The sequence below is a fragment of the Mytilus galloprovincialis genome, chromosome 5 (assembly GCF_965363235.1).
Source record: "Mytilus galloprovincialis chromosome 5, xbMytGall1.hap1.1, whole genome shotgun sequence".
NCBI classification, from domain to species: Eukaryota; Metazoa; Mollusca; class Bivalvia; order Mytilida; family Mytilidae; genus Mytilus; species Mytilus galloprovincialis.
This window is the reverse complement of record NC_134842.1, coordinates 82,686,626-82,713,284: the sequence shown is the minus strand read 5'-3', so window position 1 is coordinate 82,713,284 and position 26,659 is coordinate 82,686,626. Positions and strand designations below refer to the sequence as shown.

Here is a 26,659-nt window from a genome sequence, read left to right as displayed (position 1 = left end):
TTTTATACGTTTGTACGTTGTATGTCATATGACAATGACATGGGCATATACATACAAGAATAATTATCTTATTTTAAATAAAAATGTCACACTTTTATCTGACAATGAAAGGACATTTAAATAACGTATTTTAAAGCACACAGGTGCAATCAAGATCGATTAAATGTACAAAGGTAATAAATCTGGCTAATCCGATGATGTTGTCACGCGTCATTAATTTTCAGTACATCCGATGGGCAATAAACCAATAAACAGCCACGCGGTGTTGGGAGAGAATCTTTGGAGGAAATTGGTAGTATAATCCGTGATTCGCGGTGTCACACCGCTACACTCGGAAATCGGTGATTAGAGTTCGCGATTACATACTCTCTTGGCGTACTGTATTGGTCACTTTGCTGGAAGTCAAAAGAGAAATATAGTAGCTCAGTTGTTCACCATACTCGCTTTCAGTTGCTATTGTCTTCAGCAATTTATTTGAGACACTTGTATACCATAACATGTGAGTTCAAAACTTTATTATCTGTCAACCTTGATAAATTTCAGGGTATCACACAAGGGTCCGGAAACGGTCATATTTGCCAGTCATGTCCTAAACTGAAACTATTATGTCCTAAACTTTTAATTGGGATTTAGGTCAAATTTTATTTTTCAACCGTAATAATTACTATCACACATTATGCACATTTCACACAATCTCATGACCAAATTTATTTAAGTTGAATATTCATCATGTTCATGTTTATTTTTAGTTGCAGTCTATTATATAAATAAAAACCAGGGTGTGGAAATGCTGTGCTTTACTCGTCTGACTTATTCATTTAAACACTAGTGATACAAGTATTTTTTGTCTGCATTGCGTGTGTACAAAGTAACAAGTAAAAAATTACACTTGATAAAATTGTAATAAGGAACATATATATTACTTTATTGAAGTAAATAAACCATTTTGTAAGACATGGAAGTATGTCTTCATTATATCAACTATAAACACCCTTCTTTTTTCATGTCCCAACTTCTAAAGTACATGAAGTAGAGGGGCATTATGTTTCGTAGTATGTGCGTCTGTTCATATGTCTGTCCCGCTTTAGGTTAAGGTTTTGATTAAGGTACAATGTAGTTTTTGATGAAGTTGATTAAATGTCAAATTAGAGTTTTTACCCCAATTTCAAGGTCAGACCTGCATGTATTGTTATGAGTTACAATTTATGACAAAAATAAGCAAAGACCCATCGAAACAACATCTGATAAACAAATTTAATAATACTTTTAGATATTTGGATGATATTTTGGCTCTCAATAATGACGACTTCAGTATGTATATTAATGAAATTTATCCTGTTGAACTTACTTTAAATAAAGCTAATACTAACAATGACCACTGCCCTTTTCTCGATCTTGATATCTATATCACTAATGGAAAGCTGAATACTAAAATTTATGATAAAAGGGATGATTTTTGGGGAAAGACGGCTTCAAGCCGTCAATTCCCTAATGGGGTTGGCCATAGTATCATTCCCTCACGTCAATCATTTTGTTTTGATAGTTTGGAAACCCCCTCAAAATGTCATACTGAAATTGATGACAAGGATTACCGATTGACTTTAAATACATTTTTTACACATTTCCCTTCCGTATCTCGTGAAATTATCGTATACTGAGCTTTCCCTTACACTATATACGTTTCTTTTACAGTCCGGAAAAATCAGTATTACCAAATATTCTAAATATATCTAACCTAGTGACGTCATTGTTGGAATGCAGACCTACATGTACACAGGGATATCCTTTATTCATTATAAAAATCATTCACAGTATTTGTATGCTAATTTAAAATCCGTATTTGTTAAATGTAAACCTAATGATGTTTGCTGTAGTGTAGATGATTCACACACCAACATGCAATGCTTTAATCTGAGGCTATAATCAGATAATTTGTAGGTCAACTTTCGCGGTAAACAATGTCAATGGGAATACATGAGATAGGGGAGAGAAACGGCAGTTTTCATTGTTTCTGTAAAGTTCTGTTTTTAGAATCTTCCTCCAATTCAGGAGCACCTCAATTGATGAGTAATTATACACTAAAATCAAAGTAAATGTTTCTGAACACTTAAAATGTGACATTTAGTATATGATAAGTAGTCTTTTATATAAAAAAAATTTGTATACCAACATAATTATTGAAATGGTTAAAAAAAAAAAAAAAAATTAAAATGTTGCTTTTTCCTTATGAGATTGGGGAGAGCAACTGCAGTTTTCATTCTTTCTGTAAAGTTATGTTTTTAGAATCTTTCTCCAATTAAGGGGCACCTCAATTGATGAGTAATTACCCACTAAAATGAAAGTTAATGTATCTGAACACTAAAAATGTCCCATTAAGTATATATATGATAAGTAGTCATCAATTAAAAATTCATTTTGCGTACCAACATAATTATTGTAGTGGTCATTTTTTTTTATTTATTTTTTTTGGAAAATGACGCAGTCATTGTTCCATAACTGCCGACCTGAACTTCATTACATTTCTCTGCCTACCGCGCTTGGTTTCGTATTTCCTATTTTCCATACAAACTGGAATCTGCTTGTGTTATCATAATGCTTCATTGTGTAGTATTAATTCAGCCAGGACCCAGTTTACACTGGTTTTTGCTTGTATTCCACTACACTCGAACAAAGTGTTGTAGTTTGACGGGAACCAGTTTTAAAATTTGTAAACTACAAAACGTAATCGGTTATTGTTCATTCCGTTTTGGTGTTTCATACCGACTTATATGGTTTGAATAAGCTTAAGACCCTTCAAACATTAATGTGATAGGTATATTAAAGATTGTTTTACAAAAGGATTGAACTGTTTTACTTTCAAAGTCGTACTATAGGGATATCTGTCATATACGGATTTCCACGCTCACCGGTTAATTTCTTCTTTTACACGTGCTTTGGAAACTTCCTGTTTAATCGCAAGTTTTAAAATTGTTTTTGAGTGAATTAAACTTATTTTAACAATCATGAAGCGTTCCAGAATCATTTTAAAGCAGTTTCTTCTTCTCTTTGATGATGGAAAATATGTTTTCTCAAGAAAATACCGCAAACGATCGCAGAGGAATTGAAACGTACAAGTCAAGTCGGCACCTGGTTAAGGTTCATGTGGACCCTAAGGCTAAAATGGCCGTATTTTCACCTCAAAATTTACTCTGAGTACAGACAAATCTGCGCATCTGTAAAATATTTCAGGCATGGCATGCCCTAGATAAATAAATTTCAAATATTTTTTATGTTTAAGAAAAATAAAAACTTACCAGGATTTTGCCGTGCACTTTTTTTCATTCCTCCAGAAGGTGCCAAAATAAACTAAGTTGGGAAACAGGTTTGAGAACTTCCCCACAGGTAATAATTGAAGTGAGCTGTATTGCTTGACATGGACATGAGATGGACAATAGATACTTGACAATAATTGGATATTTAAACTGTGTACCTGAGTGGACCATATCAAGGTAAACTCAACTGTTTGTTAATTTTATCATCTTCTGCAGGGACGAAAAAAAGTGTACGGCAAAATCCAGTTAAGTTATGAATTTTCTAAATCATACATTGCATTTGAATTCTATTTATCTAGGGCATGCTATGCCTTAAAACTTTTCCAGATGCACAGGTTTGCCTGTACTCAGAGTAAATTTTGAGGTGAAAATACGGCCATTTTAGCCATAGGGTCCACATGAACCTTAAATTGGCATCTAGTCAAATCGGCATCCAATAATATTTGTTATAATATTTTCTATTCAATTAATTAATTACCGTTACCAAGTACATAGTGAATATGTTGTTGTGTATTTTGGTAAACCACGAAACGAAAGTAAATATGTAGTGTATAAAGGTAAACAACGAAGCCCTTACAAAAGCTGTTGTTTGAATGTGAATTCGCATTACTATAAGACGTGTTTCTGTACTTGTTTATCCCAAATTCATGTATTTAGTTTACATGTTTAATGTTATATTTGTAATTCTCATCAGATTTTGTCAAATGTGTTGACGTCTTCTTATTATATATTTAGGTATGACGTATAGAAAAATTAACCACCTCCTCTTTATTAATTATATTAAATTTTGTACGATTATTTACGTTTGAAGTTGGATTCATAACAAACTGGACATATATATATTACAGTTAATTGCTATTAATAAGTATTGCAATATGCATTTTGTTTAAATGAATTATCAGTATTTAGTTCTAAATCAATCCTAATTCTATCTCATTTTTGAATGATAGTTTTTCATATGTGACGTCATGCTGTTTCTAAATTTCATAAATTCAAATGTGGCATAACGTTTCTGCCTTTTCGCCATCGTATGTGACGTCACAATTTTTTTAATTACGTTGACGCTTGGACTGATTCGGATGTGTGTCTATTTTGTGATAAACTTGGGTTTAGTTTTCTGTAATTAGTTAATATTTCAGTTTCATTATGTATATCTCTTTCATATTCATTTGTTAACATTTACTGTTTGCAATAGCATTAAGTATTCTATATAATAAGGATGTTCTTATCCCGTGCATAAAAACAATGCCGTATTTGTCAAAACCTTTTCAACTTTTAATCTTCAGTGCTGTACAACTTTGTACCTTTTTCACGTTCGATCTTTTATATCTAGGCGTTATGTATTCAGGTTTAGTTTTCTGTAATTAGTTAATACTTTAGTTTCTTTGTGTATATCTCTTTCATATTCATTTGATAAAATTTACTGTTTGCAATAGCATGAATTGTTCTATATAATAAGAATGTTCTTATCCCGGGCATAAAAACAATGCCGTATTTTGCGAAACCTTTTCAACTTTTGATCTTCAGTGCTGTACAACTTTGTACTTTTTTCACTTTCGATCTTTTATATCTGGGCGTCACTGGTGAGTCTTGTGTGGGCAAGGCGCGTTTTTGGCGTATTGAATTTTAAACCTGATGCTTTTTGTTATCTATTAATCATGTTTTTCTGTGTCTAATATGTTCTCCTATTTATTTGTATTGTAGTCCTGTAATATTATGTTGTCATTTCAATGTTATATTTAACTTTGCCATTAAAGTGCGAGGTTTGGCATGCCTTAAAACCAGGTTCAACCCACCACTTTTATTCCCCTTTAAAAGTGTCCTGTACCAAGTCAGGAAGATGGTCATTGTTATATATTGTTCGTTTCTCTTTGTGTTGCATTTTAACGTTGAGTCGTTTGTGTTTTCTCTTATTTTTGAGATATTGAGATAAGACGTGGCACGGTACTTGTCTATCCCAAATTCATGTATTTGGTTTTCATGTTACATTTGTTATTCTCGTGGTGTTTTGTCTGATGATTGGTCTGTTTCTGTGTGTGTTGCGTTTCGATGTTGTGTCGTTGTTCTCCTCTTATATTTAATGCGTTTCGCTCGGTTTTGGTTTGTTACCCCGATTTTGTTTTTTGTCCATGGATTTATGAGTTTTGAACAGCGGTATACTACTGTTGCCTTTATTTAACAATTAGACAATTTGTGTAATTGTAAAAACAAGTCAATTATTAAAATAAAATGGAAAACTATGAGTCCCTTTCAATAAATCAAACTTTCATGCCAAATAATTAGCAAATTTAAGGTGTTTGTCTTTCAGTAAAGTTTAAACAGCATTAAACCAACAATCCTGTAAAATGCTCAACTGGTTGAAATAATGCAGAAAAATACACAATATCTCATGTATTAGTCCAAATAATTATGACGTCTGGCAAGGCTATTTTATTATTTTTCTGGGACGCCTTCCTACGACGTTCGTAGGAAGGCGTCCCAGAAAAAAAATTAACATAGCCTTGCGGTTATAGGAAGGTGTTCCAGAATAAAATTAAAAAGCCTTGCCAGACGTAATAATTATTTGGACTATTCATATATATATATATATATATATATATATATATATATATATATATATATCATTAAAAATACACCAAAAAAGTCATTAGTTGAGAAAAATAAATATATACAAAATGTACATGAACACCCAAAAATGTGAAAGTTAGTATTTAACTCTTTTTGCTTAAATACTTCTTATTTTTACCCTATTGCGTAAAATACTGTTAAAAATATATATTTAACATGGGTGACGAATTGACTATATCAGGTGTCGATTTTAACCAGGTGCTGATTTGTCCAGGTGCCAATTTAACTAGGTGCCAGTTCAGGGCTCACGCTACCAGGCGACTTGGGCGAAGAAGTCGCCTTCCCGACCGTCACTTCGCTTTCCCCGACCCCCAAAAGCGAAAACAAGTCGCCCTGTCCCTCGCTTTCAGTCGCTTCCGTCATCGGACATTTTCAATTTTTACCAAGTTGATGAAACATCAGTTTTTTATTGATAATTAAAGAAATTCAGACATAAACGATTCATTATCTTTAGAAAAGAGGTTGAAGCATTGTCTTCGCAGTGTGTAGCAGGTTATTTGATAAAAATACAACTTTTTATCACTTCGTGCATTTCTGCAAGTTCCGGTGCTTGTTACTCGAAAACGTACATCAACCTAAATTTCGGCGGCAAAATAAGTTTATTACTTTTAAACGTGATAAAAGTTGCCTCTTGTAAATTTTTAATCCATTTATTGCATTAAAAACGTCATGTTCCTTTCCAAATAACTTGTCAAACATCGTTTATTTTTGTAAATTTTCTTGCATTCGTCCGCCATTGACCGATTTCTAAACTACGGATCTGAACCGGAGCAGCTATGACCGAAATCCGTACTTTTACAATAATTACTACGGACGCACGGATGGAACAGCTGACAGAAGAATATTGACCCCAAAGGGAAAAATTACGCATTCCACACGCATAAAGAGACTTTTGGTTACATCTACATGATCTAATTGATTGGTGTATATAATTCCCTATATTTTTTATGGATTGTTTCAAACTATTGATTAAAGTTGCTTAACTCTGAGACTATCATACTAATATCAATATATTATGCCCCAGCTTAATAACTTTTATATTTTTTTATTAGAAACACTGAATTTCATACACAAGATCATTTTAAATTAAATTGTAATTGATATATAATAATTTCTTTACATTTTAAAATTTTTTTTTTTTTTTTTAGTGCTAGATATTTAGTTGGTAGTTTTTCACAAGAACTTTAGTAAAACTTAAACAACTTTTAATTTCAAATGTAACTTTAATTGTAATTTTTTTACTTAGATATGAATTGAACAATATAAAAAGAACATTATTTACATATTGCCCTTTATACTATTGTAAAATCCAAACATTGTAGCGCACCGCGCGAATGAGCACTTCTCTTTCAAATCTCACCACTTCTCCCTATCAGTTTCAAAAAGAGAAGTCACTTCTCCCTATAATTCTGAAGTAGTGTGAGCCCTGCAGTTTGACTAGAATTCTTTGACAAATGTTTGAAACTATCTGAGTTTCATTAGACCTTTGATAGCAGTAACAAAAAGATTATTTACTTAATATTTTGTGGGAGAAGGGGGTTCAGACTGTGTGGTATCAGGTCTGTTTGTGCCCAATACATTTTCGCACCCTACACGTTCGCACATTCACACTCTACTCATTCGCGCCCAATTTTAATTCAAATTCAAGTTGAATAATTGGAAAATCATGGTTGTTGTTTTAAATTGCTTTGGTGTAAATACTGAATGTATTTATAGCTTGGTATGAGTAAAACATTGAAGATTTAAAAGGAAAAAACACAAAAGATAATTGTTTTTAACAGCTTGGTCCCATTGATCTGAAACAACGAAACAATAAAACATAGCAATCCACTAATATAACCAAAACATGATAAAATTTATTCAACACGCAGAAACAAACATAGTCAGAATCTCACTTCATTTTGAAACAAGTCAATGAAACAAGTTATAGCAATACACTAACCAAAACATGATTAAGAGTTATTCAACACAAAATAAAACGTTGACAAAATACCACTTTATTTAGAAAGGATTATTATTATTTTTAGCAATACCTTATCCAAAACATGATTAAGATTTATTCAACACAAAAAAACATTGCTGTCTCACTTTATTTTGAGACAATGACAACAATTATACTTATAAGAAAACACTTGCTTACAGAGTTATTAAACACAAAACCAATTAAGATTGGGTGCGAACAATGTAGGGTGTGAAAGTGACAGGGGTGAAAATGAGTGGGCGCAAACGTGAATGGAAGCGAACGGACCCAGATTCAGACTATGTACCAGTGAGAAATATACAAGCCTTTCTACGGTATTTATTTGTACAATTCAGCTAGTCTTGACCTATTCATTTGTCTTAAAAAACCAGCCAGTTGTCACCTTCACTTCACACACACACACATATACGAATATCAATTATATGCTCACGATACATGTTGCATTGTTAAACTAATTACGGTATGTGAAAATCAAGACTTGCATAAAAACTATCCCAATATTAGAGACAGTGGCGTCATTTTTCTTCAGAGCTTTCAGCTCTTTGATTTAAATATTGCTTTTAAAGCTATTTATTCATGAATTTTACAGATATATCAAAATGTGGGATCTGGAAACAAGCTTCACACAGCTTATATCAATCATATTTGATTTTATAAGTACATGTATCCCTGTGATAAGAGTTGTAACTGGGAAATTTATCAATGGAAAATTAAAACTGAATAGATTTTTCAGTCCTCACTTTCTTGAGAAAACTGTCACAAAAAATTGAGAATGGTCTTAGCCTGCCGTTCAGTTGTACATAATTAAAATTCTAAAATATATTGTAGTAGTTGTTAAATTCAATTGAATTATAGATAATTAACTCCCAACTTTAATTAAATGGTTTGATTAAGAAGGTGCAGATCTCATTGGTCCAAATTGTCTCTATGATGAATTCTTGACTAAGGAAATGAAATAACAATAAACAACAATTAGTTTAATTATTGTCAGCGTCTCTATATGTTCTAGCTGTTCTTTTGCTCATTCTTTGTATGTAGACTATCAAAAGATACCCCCCTAAAAATTGAAACAATGGCCGTCTTTTCCCTCAGAGCTCTTCAGCTCTTTGATTCATTTCCTATCGTTAATTATCCGTTTTTAGATGGTGACGTTCCCTTGTCACCATCTTACGGTGTTTATATATCTCAACTTGTACGATTCGCTCGTGTATGTAACAATGTTTTAAATTTTAACGAGAGAAATTTATGTATTACTGAAAAATTATTACACCAGGGTTTTCGATATCACAAACTAGTCAAAACATTTACTAAATTTTATCATCGGTATAAAGACATTATTCGTAAATATAGCTCAACATGCAGACTTTTAATACGTTCAGGTATTTCACATCCAATTTTTTATGGTAATATTCTTTATAAAGCACAAAGGTGTCAGTATTCACCTCAGAAACTTACAAAACCTTTGAATAGACTTATTAAGAAGGGATATAATTACGATACTGTTGTCAAGTCATTAAAGATTGCATATTTTGGCGTTAATATTGAGTCACTGATAAGGTCTCAGGGCTCACACTACTTCAGAATTATAGGGAGAAGTGACTTCTCTTTTTGAAACTGATAGGGAGAAGTGGTGAGATTTGAAAGAGAAGTGCTCATTCGCGCGGTGCGCTACAATGTTTGGATTTTACAATAGTATAAAGGGCAATATGTAAATAATGTTCTTTTTATATTGTTCAATTCATATCTAAGTAAAAAAATTACAATTAAAGTTACATTTGAAATTAAAAGTTGTTTAAGTTTTACTAAAGTTCTTGTGAAAAACTACCAACTAAATATCTAGCACTAAAAAAAAAAAAAAAAATTTTAAAATGTAAAGAAATTATTATATATCAATTACAATTTAATTTAAAATGATCTTGTGTATGAAATTCAGTGTTTCTAATAAAAAAATATAAAAGTTATTAAGCTGGGGCATAATATATTGATATTAGTATGATAGTCTCAGAGTTAAGCAACTTTAATCAATAGTTTGAAACAATCCATAAAAAATATAGGGAATTATATACACCAATCAATTAGATCATGTAGATGTAACCAAAAGTCTCTTTATGCGTGTGGAATGCGTAATTTTTCCCTTTGGGGTCAATATTCTTCTGTCAGCTGTTCCATCCGTGCGTCCGTAGTAATTATTGTAAAAGTACGGATTTCGGTCATAGCTGCTCCGGTTCAGATCCGTAGTTTAGAAATCGGTCAATGGCGGACGAATGCAAGAAAATTTACAAAAATAAACGATGTTTGACAAGTTATTTGGAAAGGAACATGACGTTTTTAATGCAATAAATGGATTAAAAATTTACAAGAGGCAACTTTTATCACGTTTAAAAGTAATAAACTTATTTTGCCGCCGAAATTTAGGTTGATGTACGTTTTCGAGTAACAAGCACCGGAACTTGCAGAAATCACAGGAGGTTGAAATCCTATCAATGAGGGTCTATAAATATGTCAACTCGACTATCACAGTAGAGCTTCTCTCGTAGAGAGAAGCTCTCTACGAGAGAAGCTCTACTGTGATAGTCGAGTTGACATATTTATAGACCCTCATTGATAGGATTTCAACCTCCTGTGCAGAAATGCACGAAGTGATAAAAAGTTGTATTTTTATCAAATAACCTGCTACACACTGCGAAGACAATGCTTCAACCTCTTTTCTAAAGATAATGAATCGTTTATGTCTGAATTTCTTTAATTATCAATAAAAAACTGATGTTTCATCAACTTGGTAAAAATTGAAAATGTCCGATGACGGAAGCGACTGAAAGCGAGGGACAGGGCGACTTGTTTTCGCTTTTGGGGGTCGGGGAAAGCGAAGTGACGGTCGGGAAGGCGACTTCTTCGCCCAAGTCGCCTGGTAGCGTGAGCCCTGGGTCTTTGCATCGGAACTAAACACATTTATTCTAAAAACAGTTGTTGGCATGACACGGGTTATGTTCTTCTTATATATGTTATGCTGGTATGATACTAAACCCCTAACGGGAAGGATTGTGCCTGATGTTCATATGATGAAATCATAATCTTTCAGTCAGTTTAGTTGAAGTCTGGAGCTGGCATGTCAGTTAACTGCTAGTAGTCTGTTGTTATTTATGTATTATTGTCATTTTGTTTATTTTCTTTGGTTACATCTTCTGACATCAGACTCGGATTTCTCTTGAACTGAATTTTAATGTGCGTATTGTTATGCGTTTACTTTACTACATTGGTTAGAGGTATAGGGGGAGGGTTGAGATCTCACAAACATGTTTAACCCCGCCGCATTTTTGCGCCTGTCCCAAGTCAGGAGCCTCTGGCCTTTGTTAGTCTTGTATTATTTTAATTTTAGTTTCTTGTGTACAATTTGGAAATTAGTATGGCGTTCATTATCACTGGACTAGTATATATTTGTTCAGGGGCCAGCTGAAGGACGCCTCCGGGTGCGGGAATTTCTCGCTACATTGAAGACCTGTTGGTGACCCTCTGCTGTTGTTTTTTATTTGGGCGGGTTGTTGTCTCTTTGACACATTCCCCATTTCCATTCTCAATTTTATGGTCTATTGAACATATAAAATGATAGTGCGAGCGGGGCATTCCTGTACTAGATGTATTATGGACACATTCTTGTTTTTTTTCTTGCTTAAACTACTGAAAAAATCATTCTTTAGTATTTGAGATATGGAGAAAAGCATACTGGTATGCATTGATGTAAAGTACAAGCACATTAACATTGTCATTAGCTACAGATTAGATTACCTGTTGAAAAATTATAAAATCTGGAGTCAAAAAATTAGAAATATGAAAATAGTTTATTACAAACATTAGTTATCAAAAGTAATGCAATACATGTACAAGTAATTATAACCTTTTTTCCAGAGAGAATAAACAGAAAATGGACAACTATCATGTTCTGGAAATTATTGGTGAAGGATCTTTTGGTAAAGTGTATAAAGGGAGAAAAAAGTTTTCATCACAGGTAAAAACATGTCTTCAGTACACATAAAAATCATGCACAACACGTTTCCAAATAGAAAATGTGTGTGTCAATGTAAGAAAAGGCATGACGTAATTATTGCAAAAATGTATCAACTGCATCTTTTTTTTATACCTTTTTATATTTAAGGTTTGTAGAGCAATGCAAATGCTTGTGGTGGATGATTTTGATTATTTTTTTTAGTTGGAGAAAAGCATATAACATGATGGAATGATGCAAATAACAAGCCCATGTTTGAAGATATAAAATCATTAGAAAATGAACTTTATCCAAGCAACAATCAATCTTCTTAAGGTGGTACCCAACACCTTGACGTATATTAATTTGGCTCGTTTAATTTTGATAAAATTTTGACAAAAATATAAAAATTAAAAAAAAAATTAAACCAACCACTTTATCAGAAAAATGTCTTTTGTTATACATTTGTATTATAATTTCACAAACACTCATTTTGATCATTGAGAAACTTAACAATACAATGTCATTAAAACGCTTAGCTGATATTTACAGAGTTATCTCCCTGTAGTGTTAAGTACCACCTTAATTATTTAAAAAAAAAAAGGGAATAAACCATGCATACATTATTGTACATTTGAAATTATAAAGATAGAAGAGCTTCCAAACTTTTCTACTTTACAATTTAAAATAACAATTATGTAGTAATATCCAGTAAAATAATATCTTGTATTTATTTTAGGTGGTGGCCTTAAAATTCATTCCAAAAGTAGGAAAACCAGAAAAGGAGTTAAGAAACTTACGAAGAGAGATAGAGATTATGAGAAACTTACATCATACAAATATTATTGAAATGTTGGACAGTTTTGAAACTGACAAAGAGGTATGATATTAATATTATATTAACATGTTCCTGTTCTAAATATGCATATCATTTTTTTCCAATTTGTGAAAATTGATTACTAAGGATTGCCACTGTCAGTAAGGGGTTCTACTTGTACAAGTAATTTTTATTTACTTGAAGAAGTAATATTAATATACTTACATTGTATATAAGTAAATTTGTATGATATTTACACAAGTGAATTATATTTACTTGTACAGTACATTCCGGTTATTTGCATAGCCTATTTGTCAGACGAAATTATGCAATAAAGCGGAGTATGCTTATATCTGAAATGCCAAAATACGGAGTCAAATAACATCAATAGTGCTGATCAGTAAAGAAAATCCTGAAGAAAGATGAACGTCCATAATCCACTTACAACATATTGAATGATTATTTATTCTAATAAAAGTTATTTGTCTAGTGTCATGCATTTTATTCTTTCAATAAAGTTTATAAACACATTTAGTTTTAGTTTATTTATGTACCGACTTTTCTTTTACCTGAGATACGAAAATAAAAATTTTCTAAAAATAGATTGTTTCTTTGACCCGGATGTACAAATTATATTGTTACGCTTTGATTAAAACAAACTGTTGAACAATGCTACACAGTTCATAATCATTTGATGCAATAAATGTGTAATGAACTGCCTTTAATATGCAGTATTTACCGATTGCACAGTGATGTAACACTGTTACTTTAACCTCGTTAGTTTCGTATATGCAAAGCAGTTAACAGGTAATGGGGCCCTGCACGGGTTATTTGCTGGTCACGAGTGTTGAAAGTGAGAAAATATGATAATTTTAAGTTTAATGTTCTTTTCAAAAAATATTAAAAAAAAGATTGATGTATGAAATTATTCAACCATATATAAATGCCCTGTAATATTTAACATAAATGTAGATCACCCCTAGCCAAATTACGAGATTGCACATTGGATAATGACCGATAATTAGCAGGCGTTATTGTTTTAAAAATACACCCAAAATGTAATCTATGAACAATATTGTTTGAAATGCAATCAATAATTAACACCTTTTGAGATAGATCATAGAATGGTTGTGTTTTTACAACAATCAGCTGATTGACATTTTTATGACCTCGAGGCTTAAAATAGAATATGGGAAACTTTACCTGTATACACATCGAGGCCTTTTTTATAACCATATAAACACGAAAGAAACTGTTTTAAAACTTTATTTAAATAACACAGAGGTAAATGTGAAATAATATGAAAAATTATGATGCATTCAAGAAAAATATACTTACCAAATTGCTGTTTCCGGTCAAAAATCTCGTCAGTTTTAACTAAGCATATCTAGCTAGCGATTATTTTCTATGCAATTAACTGAAATGCCACTTGTGGGGCTATGCATATAACCGTACAATTTAACATTAGATGAATGGGAAATGGTTTTGTGCAGGAGAAAAGTATGCAATTAACCGAATTATGCTATTAAGCGGTATGCAATTATGTGGAATCGACTGTATAGAAAAAACAATTGGCTTAGTTATGTCCCTTAGACATTCAGTCAAATTTTTTTACTTATATAAGTGAAAAAGTCATCCTACGATGTATCTTCATTTCTTGAATTCTTATGATTTCTTTGCTTTAATAGAATTTAAAATTTTCTGCCCTTTGCACATGTCTTGAACTTTAATAAAAAATTATGAGCTACATTGGGAAAAATCATTAAAAGCATGTTTTTACATCTCAAAACTTGATAATTTTTATGGGATTGTAAAAATAATTCACTTTAATATACAAGTGAATTTTTGAGAAAATTAAGGAGATTATTCAAACATTTTAATTAACTTATATAAATATATTTTTTTTTCTTCTTCAAGTAAATTAAGATGACTTGTACAAGTAGTACCCCTGACTGACTGTGGAAAATCAACTGTTTAAATATGAACTGATTGTTATAATTTGATTATTGATGTAAATAAATAAGTCTTTTTCACCTATCTACAGGTTGTAGTTGTAACAGATTATGCTGAAGGAGAATTATTCCAGATTTTAGAAGATGATGGAAGTTTGCCTGAGGAACAGGTATTTTCTTAAATAACATATTTAGATGCCAACCAATTTAATGTTCCCTTAATTGTTACAAATTTTGGATAAAAATTTTGACTAAAATTTACGATGTTACGATTAAGAGTCTATATTTAGTTTACAGATTTTTAAGGTTCGTTACCTGTCCAAAATTGTTCTCTGTTTTAAGGGTTATATGGGTCATTTTCAAAAAATGTTGAAATTTTGAAATTGAAAAAATTATTAAAAGTGACTTATTCAAACAACCCTCTACATAAGCAAATCAAAACAAACAGTACTTTAAGAACAACATATTAAAAGATGCAATCTTAATGATGTCATACAAGAATATCTTGAAACATTTTTTGATCGGTGGTACAATATTTTGTCTATTCTGTTACCATTTTCAAAAGAAATTTTGGGTCATCAAGAAAAGTTTTAGATAAAATGTTAAGCTTGTTTTACATAGCCAATTAGATGGTTTTCAAGAGAATAAACTTCTATATATATTCATTCTGTAATATAATAGATTATTTGCCAATTTTCCAGGTTGTACTGAAAAATGCCTCTGTAAAAATTACCACCAGTAATGAAAGTCTAAGATAGCAATTTATATTGTTCGGCATTTTTTCACCCTTTTAAATCAACCCAACATCAAGTGAATCCCTCATAAGTTAGTTTACTTTTCTCTTTATTTCGTTGGTAACAGGAACGTACGTTTCTGATATATCACTAAATAAAAGTCTTTCCTGTTACCTTTTTGTCTATCCTGTTACCGATATCAGTATTGCACCTGCAAATGCTTAATTGGGAAGATTAAGGTCAAGTGACAGTAAATGAACGCCATCTAGCGGATCCCGCGAAATATTGCGACGTTTTGTACGAATTACGTCCCTTTGACCAGATTTTGCAATGTAAAAATTGCACACGGCGACTGTTCGATGGGACAACGTCAACGATTTTGACGGAAAGTATGTAACTTCTATGAGAAAGAACTTGTTTTTCTAAAATTAAAAATTGAAAATGAATATGAAAACAGTCCTGAAGACGATCTTCAAAATGAAAATCAGGACGTAGGGTGGTAGAATTTGTATATCTGCCGACCAGTTAAACATGTTAAAACAAGTGTGAAAACTGTTGCTCACCACTATTTCTACATAATTGTGATGAGAAAAAACAGTGTGGTCTCGTTTAAGGTCCCCCCTCATTTGTGTAGATTGACTAAATAACAAAACACAATATTACCAGTCATGTCTCAGCCTGTGTGTGATTATTTTTTTCTTGTTTTTTTTTTTTCGGTTTGGGGGGGTATTTTTGTAGGCATATTAAACATAAATATGTACATCTGTTTTTAGGTCATATCTCAACCTCCGTATATTTGTTTTTACACGATGTATTTTCTGGAAAATACACTGTACTACAAAGACCGTGCAATATCTTGAAAGAAAGCGAAATTCAGAGAGAGAAGCACATTAATTTATTGTCACATATAATTAGATCTCAAAGGGAGTTGCAGAATAACAGATACTGGCGAATGTCAAAAATTGAACAAAAAAGTTTGCAAAATTATAAAGAATAACAACGGAAAATAAAATAATTATTAAAAGATAAAAAAATATAGCTTCAATTACATCTTTTATTGCGTCAACTTGTTGACAGTAACCCTGATGATTTCTATTTTTAAGTTTTTACCATTTTTGCGTTCATGTACTTACAACGTATTTTTGTCTGAATTAGTAATTGTTTTAGGTATGTATATTAATAATGAACATACATGTAACACATTTTTTACAACGTATAATTTTTTTTTAACATGTTCCATAAAAGAGGGGTTAACGGAATACAGAATAATGGGCAAAAATTGCAGAATAAAATGCAAAAAAGAAAAAAAAAAGAAAAAGTGTATACTGGGGTGCTAAAATATAAAGAATAAAGAATATTGGTAATACTAAATAAAAATTTATGATAATTATCCAGACTCTTATGATAAAAAGAATCTATCAATACGAAACACATAATCATCGTGCATATCAACACGAAGAACGTTGGAAATTATAAGCATGATAACTTGACGTTATGTAATAAAAATTACGACGTCACGAATTTTGATGGTTTTTTTTGCCAAAATGTTGTGTTTGCGTCGCTTCTACAGGGAAAACGAAGTCGGTGACCATATTTTTTTTTAATATCATCTAGTTCGTAAGACAAAGAAGAAAAAAGTATTGATTTAAAAAAAAATTCTATGGAGCGGTTCTCGTGATTTATACCAGAAACCGAAAATTGTAGAAGGAAAATATAGATTTACCCTATATATTCAATGTAATTTCGTACTCTCTGGAATCATATTAAAAATGGATTTTTCTTGAAAACGAAGTCGGTGACATATACTTTTTTTTACATTTTCTGATGTATATTTTCAATATCTAATAGAGTTCTAAATTTTAAAAAAATCTATGGACTAGTTTATTTACTGATCCTTGACCTTAAGACGTTATAACCTTAAAATGAGTTCAGACAATGAAATATTTCATTCGTTTTGCACCTATATGTTAAGATAAAAAATTTAACGACGTTTTTGTCTACAATTGTCTATCCTGTTACTGTAACCATAGCAACCATAGTAACAGGATAGACAAATTTCTTCGTTTTTGATTGCTGTTGTGAAATAACTACTCCCTTTGGTGAAGTGATTATTGTTTTCTATTGTGAATTTGGTTTCCAACACGTTATTGCACTTTTTACAAGCATACTGTTGGTGTAATTAATCAAAATGGTTGGTAACAGCATAGACATGAAAAAAAGTACACTCTATTTTTTTCACTAAATGTCTTGAAATTTCTTTTCTCAACACTGTCGCTCAAGAAACGAGGCGTTTTAAATGTAAAGATTACTTTGCACTTTTGAGATCAACATTGACTGATTCAATATTCATAGGGAGAATAATTTAACGGCTGATTTAAGTAGCAGTAACAGGATAGACATGAACATCCCCTACGCTGATTCAATTTAGTTTGTAGATAATATGTTAAATATTCACCTCAGAAACTAACAAAACCTTTAAATAGACTTATCAAGAAGGGATATAGTTACGATACTGTTGTCAGGTCATTAAAGATTGCTTATTTTGGCGTTAATATTGATTCACTTATAGGGTCTTTGCATCGGAACTAAACACATTTATTCAAAAACCAGATGTTGGCATGACACAGGTTATGTTCTTCTCATATATGTTATGATGGTATGATACTAAACCCCTAACGGGAAGGATTGTGCCTGATATTCATATGATGAAATCATAATCTTTCAATCAGTTTAATTGAAGTCTGGAGCTGGCATGTCAGTTACCTGCTAGTAGTCTGTTGTTATTTATGTATTATTGTCATTTTGTTTATTTTCTTTGGTTACATCTTCTGACATCAGACTCGGACTTCTCTTGAATTGAATTTTAAATGTGCGTATTGTTATGCATTTACTTTTCTTCATTGGCTAGAGGTATAGGGGGAGGGTTGAGATCTCAAAAACATGTTTAACCCGGCCGCATTTTTGCGCCTGTCCCAAGTCAGGAGCCTCTGGCCTTTGTTAGTCTTGTATTTTTTTAATTTTAGTTTCTTGTGTACAATTTGGAAATTAGTATGGCGTTCATTATCACTGAACTAGTATATATTTGTTTAGGGGCCAGCTGAAGGACGCCTCCGGATGCGGGAATTTCTCGCTACATTGAAGACCTGTTAGTGACCTTCTGCTGTTGTTTTTTCTATGGTCGGGTTGTTGTCTCTTTGACACATTCCCCATTTCCATTCTCAATTTTAAATACAATGATAAAGAAGCTACGATTTTTCGTTAGAAATATAATTAACGTTCTTAAAAAGTCCCTTTTGCAGATATCAAGGCGATCAGAAAATCGGAAAAAATCATTTGAAATGTGTTTCTGACACTGTACGCACACAAATACCCCCAAAATTGGACTTAAATGCAGTTTAATCTTATCAAAATAAATGTAAGGTGTGTTTATTATTAATGTCCTGAATCACAAATCTGACAAGCTTTCATTTAAACCATTACAACTGAAATTTCCATTAGAAATACAAATTTTAGCATGGGTGTACTGAAAATTCGACATTTTTTGAAAATGACCTAATATGAAATTTTTATCATTGTGACGCTTCATTTTTGGGGAATAGAAATATGGGTCTTCTAACAACCAGCAGTGAAATCCTTACCAAGTGTGCGTGAATTTGACTAAAGTATACAAATACGCAGACATTTCCTGTCAGACGTTAAATTGGATGCCTTGTGTAGAGTGAGTGTCATGCTCTCTGCACAAAAAACTTTGTAACATCTCTTTGATGGGTCCCTTGGCAAAATTTCTTTAGATTTATTTACGAGTAAAAAAAAACCAGCATAGAATACAGACTGTTCTAAATCTGATGTTTGGTTTGGGATTATGCATGTGTGTTTATAGTTAAGGGTGACATTGTATTTAATACAGAAACAGAATATGATATTTGATTGTCTTAGGATAGTTCTAGTCCATCAAAATAATAAAACATACACGTAACATTGTCACAGATAGCATATGCAATCTTAGATTTTGTTTTTTTTAAGGAATAAAACATGTTATTAAACCTCATGTTAAAATGCAGGTGTGATTGGCTAATACAAGGGAGATAATTTATTTATTCCATGGCTTATAAGTGGGATAATATTTTGTGAATGTCACCCTCTTGTACAGACCAACCAAAAATCAAAAGTTTAAAGGACAATAATTGAATTAACACTGATAAATTAAAGACAATACTCAAATTCTACGCTTTGGTATCAGAACTTTTTCATAGACTTTTAAAATAAAAAAAAATATTTTGGTTCACTTCTGTTGTTTTTCTAATAACTGTAACTTTTATTAAAAATATTATGTGTGTGATGTCATTGTAAAGTAGTTTCCATTTGAAATTTAACAAGACAAGACAATAATGATTATACATTCAGTATAATAAATTAAATGACACATCTCCTCAGTTGACAAGGTTTTCTCATGGTAACAATGTGCTCTTTCACCCTCTCATCTATGTGTTATTTATATAATATTGGAATGCCATGTGATTGATTTAGCCAATCAAAATGAGGGATTCTCATGAAACATACATGTAACCTAAATATTTTTTTTCCATTTCAGGTACAGGTTATAGCCTGTCAGTTGGTATCAGCTCTGTATTATCTTCACTCACACAGGATACTCCACAGAGACATGAAACCACAGAATATCCTACTGGGAAAAGGGGGGATAATCAAGCTTTGTGATTTTGGATTTGCCAGAGCTATGAGTTTTAACACCCTGGTTCTAACGTCCATTAAGGTGAGCCCTGCTCTGGTAACCATTGAATGATACTTTGATAAACACATGAGCAATTTTTAGGGCTGATATACATTTATGGAGTCTGTATCTTGACAAATTATGTCTTTGTGACCTACATTTTCTTCTTCATTGACTTTGATTTGTCTATATTTCCAAGATGATATCTCAGTCACTGTGTTAAGAAGTGTATGAGTAGAAAAAGGATATGGGGTATTCATCCATAACACAACAATCAGTACATCCACAGCAAAAACCACACAAAAAGCAAAGAAACAGTGTTTATAATTGCTGTTCTTCATCTCTAAGTCACAATGAGGCCCTCAACACAAAGCAAAGATTTCTAACCCAATTGAAAGATTTTGAGAGACCACACCACCAGTTGATCAGAATTCTTTGCAAAATAATTCAAATAGACTTTGGAATATGTAATACCACTAAATTGGGAGTGTAGGTCAGTATAGTATCAAGATAAAAGTCACTGTGACCTACATTTGTCAATTGAACTACTTTGGTTTGGGATGTGTTGGAGTTGAATTAGCAAGTAATTTAAGAATAAACTTTAATTTCCATTTTCTGAAATTGATTTATTTCTACATCTTATGTAGTACAAAACCATCATTGGAAATGTATACTATGTATATAGAAATAAAAAAATGAAGAAAATGTGATAGGATTGCCGACGAGACAAATTGATGTAGAAGTGAGCAGCTATAGGTCATTGTTTGTCCTTCAACTGCGCGCAAAATTGAAAAGGCCAAGCAATGTTTGTTTTAAGTTCACCCATTACACATAGCCAAAGAAAAGGGAAGATTTAGAAAAATATTAACTATTCAATTACAAGTTTTTTCGTGTGGAATAATGTTTTTTATTTTATCTTATTTTTTGTCATGCTTTGTTTCAGGGTACACCATTGTATATGTCACCAGAACTTGTCGAAGAGAAACCTTACGATCATACAGCTGACTTGTGGTAAATTTGTATTTTATAAAAGTGTACTTTTTAAGTGTTAAAGATAGGCTATATTGTGCATGGATGTACAAGAGATTTAAAAAAAAAATGAATGCTTCATATTACATTGTATTAATTGAAAAATAAATAGAAATACTGTGAGCTGTTAAGACCTTATTTACCAATCAAAGACCCCCCCTTTACAGTATGTCAAATGACTGTAAGAGACTGGCAGAATTTATTTTAGTGATTTGTTATATTCACGAAAAAATAAGCGAAAAATTTACACCAAGCTAAAAAAATGCTTTACAGTATATTGGACATTTAGAAGAGCATGTTTATAGATATGGACATACATTAATAGAATGGTATGAACTCACTGTTTACACAATTTGCATATTTTTCAGGGCTTTAGGTTGTATCCTGTATGAGTTGTTTACTGGTACCCCACCCTTCTACACTAACAGTATATTCCAGCTAGTTAGTCTGATCATAAAGGATCCAGTCAAGTGGCCTAAGAACATGTCATCAATATTCAAGGACTTTTTACAAGGTCTTCTGACAAAGAATCCAAGGTCAAGATTGGCCTGGCCAGATTTACTGATGCATCCGTTTGTTGGAGATGGAGTTACAGGTATAGTAATTTGTCTGTCTGTTTGTCCTTCTGTCTGTCCCGCTTAAGGTTAAAGTTTTTGGTCAAGGTAGTTTTTGATGAAATTAAAGTCCAATCAACTTGACATTTAGTAGTCATGTTAGTTATGATATGATCTTTCTAATTTTGCTGCCAAATTAGAGTTTTTACCCCTTATTTCACAGTCCACTAAACATAGAAAATTATAGTGGGATTGGGGCATCAATGTACTATGGACACATTCTTGTTTTAAAGATTTTTATCGAATAAATGGGAATAATCGGAATGGGTGAGCATTGCAATAATAAGAAATCACATTCTGAATTTGGTACATATCTAATGCATATATCTATGCTGATTTTCTAGAAATCGCAAAAATAAATCTTGCATTTTTGTCCTTATTAAAAAATCACAATAATAAATGCTCACAATAATTTCTACATTTACAGTTTTCACTGAGAACCTGTTTATTTTCTTTGGTATTAATTTTTGTTGAGTAAGGTGATTATGTTTCTGTGGTTTTAACTTATTCTCCTAATAAGTATAATCAAAATTATTATTTTGTCAACTACTGAAATTGACGGTTCTTCATGCCCATGAAAACAAGTGCCACATGAACAATAATAATGAATTTACATTATATGATTTAAATTTGAATGATTGAAATTGAAGCTATCTTTTCTTTGTACAAAACACATTAATTTTAATCCGCTACTTACATTTCTAAATCCAAGAAGCATTAGCAATGTAGAGGGAGGTAGGAGACGATGTCATTCCTAACTTCCTGAAATAAATGCTAAGTCCTAAATTCCTGTTAAACTGAAACATTCTTTCCAGGATCACAGAGTTTTGTTAAGTGTAACTCCTGAAAATCTGCAAAAGTTAGTGTTCAATCCTGATATCACAAAATCATTCTGTCTCATTCTCAGTGTAATACCCTGAAGCACTGCTTGAGATATATACCAATTACCATATTTAATTGACTCTGAATTTAGTTGGATCTTGTCTTGAATTTACATTGAAAATCCTTTCCAGTGAAAGACGAGGACACCAAGTTACCAAGTCCCTTTACACAGCCCCTCACTGCGTCTATGGTCTTTAGAAAGGAGAAGCAGGCACAAGAGAAAGCACATCCACCAGGAACTTCTAAAATACTAGCTAAGGCTCGTAAGAAGGCTATGGAGGAAGAGAAAAAGGTATGGGAAAGTATCAAGTTATGTTCATCATACAGGTTTTATAATCCAATTTTGATATTGAATATATTTGGAACCTGCTTAAAAGAAATCCAACAAACACTAAATTCTATATTCTTTGAAATTGAAAATGTAAAAAGTGTCAAATCATTCAACATTATTTTAAACCTACAATTGTAATGAGAAGAGCAGCAGTTATCTTTTGACCTTGACTTTCCTTTGATTAGCCATTTAGATTGCAGCAGTTATCTTTTGACCTTGACTTTCCTTTGATTAGCCATTTAGATTGCAGCAGTTATCTTTTGACCTTGACTTTCCTTTGATTAGCCATTTAGATTGCAGCAGTTATCTTTTGACCTTGACTTTCATTTGATTAGCCATTTAGATTGCAGCAGTTATCTTTTGACCTTGACTTTCCTTTGATTAGCCATTTAGATTGCAGCAGTTATCTTTTGACCTTGACTTTCCTTTGATTAGCCATTTAGATTGCAGCAGTTATCTTTTGACCTTGACTTTCCTTTGATTAGCCATTTAGATTGCAGCAGTTATCTTTTGACCTTGACTTTCATTTGATTAGCCATTTAGATTGCAGCAGTTATCTTTTGACCTTGACTTTCATTTGATTAGCCATTTAGATTGCAGCAGTTATCTTTTGACCTTGACTTTCATTTGATTAGCCATTTAGATTGCAGCAGTTATCTTTTGACCTGGACTTTCATTTGATTAGCCATTTAGATTGCAGCAGTTATCTTTTGACCTTGACTTTCCTTTGATTATCCATTTGCAGACCTGGTCTTACTTTTGAATGGCCATTAACTCTGCAGGTATCTGTTGACATCCAGCTTACTTTTGATTTGATTGACCATTTAGATCACTTATCTGTTGATTGCCAGCTTGCCTTTGAATGACTGATATTGTCATAACTGCAAATGGCATCTATATTTTTCACTCTCTGTCAATCTATATATAAATAAGTAGAAGTGGTATGATTGGCAGTGGGACAACTATCCAACAGAGTCCAAAGAAAGTTGACGTAAACAATTATAGGCAATGTATACTATTCTCATTTTTACTGGAAATGGATATTTACTTGAATTTCAAAATACAGAATCACAGCCCTTGTCTGGTTACAATAGATATCATTCTACTAATTAAGTTATTCCTTATAGTCAGACACAGAAGGACAACTATATGTAAGTACAAATTGTTTTCCCCTGCACTACTAACATGGCTGACATTCTGAAATCTACATCTGTTGGATAATTATTTTTACAAATTTATCAGTTTTTCTTATATTTTACACCACAATTTTGTAGATTTTTTTCATCTGCAATGGCATTAGGGTAACAGTAAAGTTTCTAACAACTTTTTTAAATAAGCATAGTTTTTTCTATCATGTCAATCATGAAAAAATAATAGTGAAAATATAGAAATATATTTGATCCTATAATTATGGGCAACTACACAGGGTTGTCCTTGTGATTGATATTGAAAGGCCAAAGGTCAACACAAACCTGATATAACCATCTCTTTACACTTTGTTATCACAAACTACATCATTGGTATGAGGTTGTTACTGAAAAAAAGAAAACTAACACATCATAAATGATTTATTTTTCAATTGATAGATAGGTCTGTTTCTGTATGCTTGTTTTGTGAAATTGAGACATTTTGAAAAAGGAGTAGGTCTGGTAAGGGCAGATTTTGGCCTCAAATTCCAGGTTCATCTATCAAAAGATTTTGGACACTTTTTAAACATTGAAGCGTCTATTTCAATTGATTCAAATAGTTTATGTGAAAGATTTTAACTAATTTAGCCATTATAAAGGTGCCAAACAGGCTTAAATATGTCAAATTTATCAAATATGCCAAAAAAAACGTCACTTTTCAGATGGTTTTTGTCAAAACCGAAAGTGGCCACATCTGTGTTCATCCTCAACCTTCATATATGTTTTGTATTATCATCAAATACAACTTACATTTCCATATTATGAATGAACACAAATGCGGCCACTTTCATTTAAGATTGAAACCGCCTTAAATTTAGCTAAAATGCTAAAATTGTGAAGATTTCAGTAACTTATCATGACTTAATGATGCTAGTACCCTATATATGTGCATTGTTTTGTCAAAAACAGCCCATATTTATGTAGCAGAAGCATTCTACTTTCCGGTTAATAGCTAAAAGATTACATTTTCACAATTTGGTAAAACTGCTATATTTTGGGGCCAAAAAAGGGTCTTACTGAACCTACTCCTTTGAATTTAAGGCAATAACAGATGTCTCTGAATTTTTCATATAAAATATATGGGAAGAAATTAATGTCTTTTCATACACTTAGTATTATTTACCTGAAATTTCCAATATGGTGAAGATAATGGAAACAAAAGTATATAAACATAACAGATATAATATTTGTTTTTAACAGAAAGGTAAAGAGCCACCAGCACCAAATGGAGAAAAAATATCATCTAGTAAAGAGGCATGGGGTCCAAGTAAAAAAGGACCAGAGAAAGACAAAATAGAAAAAGAAAAGGACCCCACTCCCCCACCTCAGGAACAAGAAAGACATCACTCCGAGGAATGGCAGGATGCTAGTCTTAGTGAGGTAGGTTCTATTTTTAAGTATATTAGCTTTAGTTATAAAGTTAAGGTTATTCCATTAAAATTGGTGTGGGAAGCTAGGGTAGGAAGAGACTTTTTGGTACATATCCCTACACACATCATACTTTTAAGGAATGTTGCATACATTAAATGGACAAACAACCAGACATGAGCCACAAACACTGTCAAAAATTAAACTTCCTTTCCCCCTTTTCCACAAAATTTTTAATGGAATAACCCTGTGTATTTCTAATTCTGACCTAATTTTTAGTACAGCAATTTGCACATGTTGCATGCTTATAAAACTGACATATTGTAGAGTATTTTATAATAATTTGAAAATTCATTCTTATTTTAATTAATATCTCCTAAGCATTTATAAGCAAGTTAGTTTTTTAGTTTTTAATTTGATTTATATTTGAGACTAAAACATAATTATCAAAGATTAAGCTTTATTTGAATAACAAATCATAAATGTTTTGTGTTGTGTTTAAAGTTTGAAGTGTAAACTAACAATAACTATTTGTTTAACAGGATAAAGAGCCAGACATTGAGGTAGGTTTTATCATTTAAGTAATCCTTTCCTTTCTTCCCTTTAAAATGAGGTTATTCTGGGCATGGGCAGTAAACTTGCTAATAATTATACATGTTATATAAGATAATGACACCAACATAAGGTCTAATTGGTTCTATTATCTTTGGGTCAGGAATAGATGAAAACCTTGCAGAATTTGCTTCGATGGTAGAAATTTAAATTGGTTTTTTTTCTTTAAAAATTAATCACTTGCAGACTTTGAAAGTGTTAGAACTTTTGAAATATGTTTGAATTTCTGATACCTACTTCCTATGTACGTTACTTTGAATATTTCAATATGATTAATGAACTCCAGTGCTACCTACCAGAATTACTTCACATTTGGTCAGTTGCTTATGAGCCAGTTTGCCATAAAACCATGCAAAATCTCAAATTTCGTCCAAATTGGTAGTTATAACTGGGCAACATTATATATATTTCCAAAATCTTTGGGTATTTAGGAGTTAAGATAAAAAAAAATTTTTTTGTAAATTCACACTATTTTTCATTTAACAGCCTTATTTGCATATTTGTG

The 26,659-nt window shown here is 31.9% G+C and overlaps 1 protein-coding gene across 6 annotated transcripts in view; it reads left to right on the top strand.

The window, feature by feature from the left end:
• The window catches only part of LOC143076525 (serine/threonine-protein kinase 36-like), an 81,088-nt gene that overhangs the window by 3,893 nt on the left and 50,536 nt on the right, over window positions 1-26,659 (top strand). For 2 of the 6 annotated variants that reach the window (XM_076252346.1, XM_076252344.1), the window contains exons 2-11: window positions 11,824-11,923; window positions 12,639-12,779; window positions 14,761-14,838; window positions 19,994-20,173; window positions 21,075-21,142; window positions 21,529-21,755; window positions 22,788-22,948; window positions 24,115-24,138; window positions 25,375-25,554; window positions 26,085-26,105. In XM_076252346.1, coding sequence (XP_076108461.1) covers window positions 11,840-11,923; window positions 12,639-12,779; window positions 14,761-14,838; window positions 19,994-20,173; window positions 21,075-21,142; window positions 21,529-21,755; window positions 22,788-22,948; window positions 24,115-24,138; window positions 25,375-25,554; window positions 26,085-26,105 — 1,164 coding nt within the window. In that variant the 5' untranslated portion in view covers window positions 11,824-11,839. The remainder of the gene's footprint in view (window positions 1-11,823; window positions 11,924-12,638; window positions 12,780-14,760; window positions 14,839-19,993; window positions 20,174-21,074; window positions 21,143-21,528; window positions 21,756-22,787; window positions 22,949-24,114; window positions 24,139-25,374; window positions 25,555-26,084; window positions 26,106-26,659) is intronic. The other 4 variants (XM_076252350.1, XM_076252348.1, XM_076252347.1 and 1 more) reach the window with 3 other exon arrangements.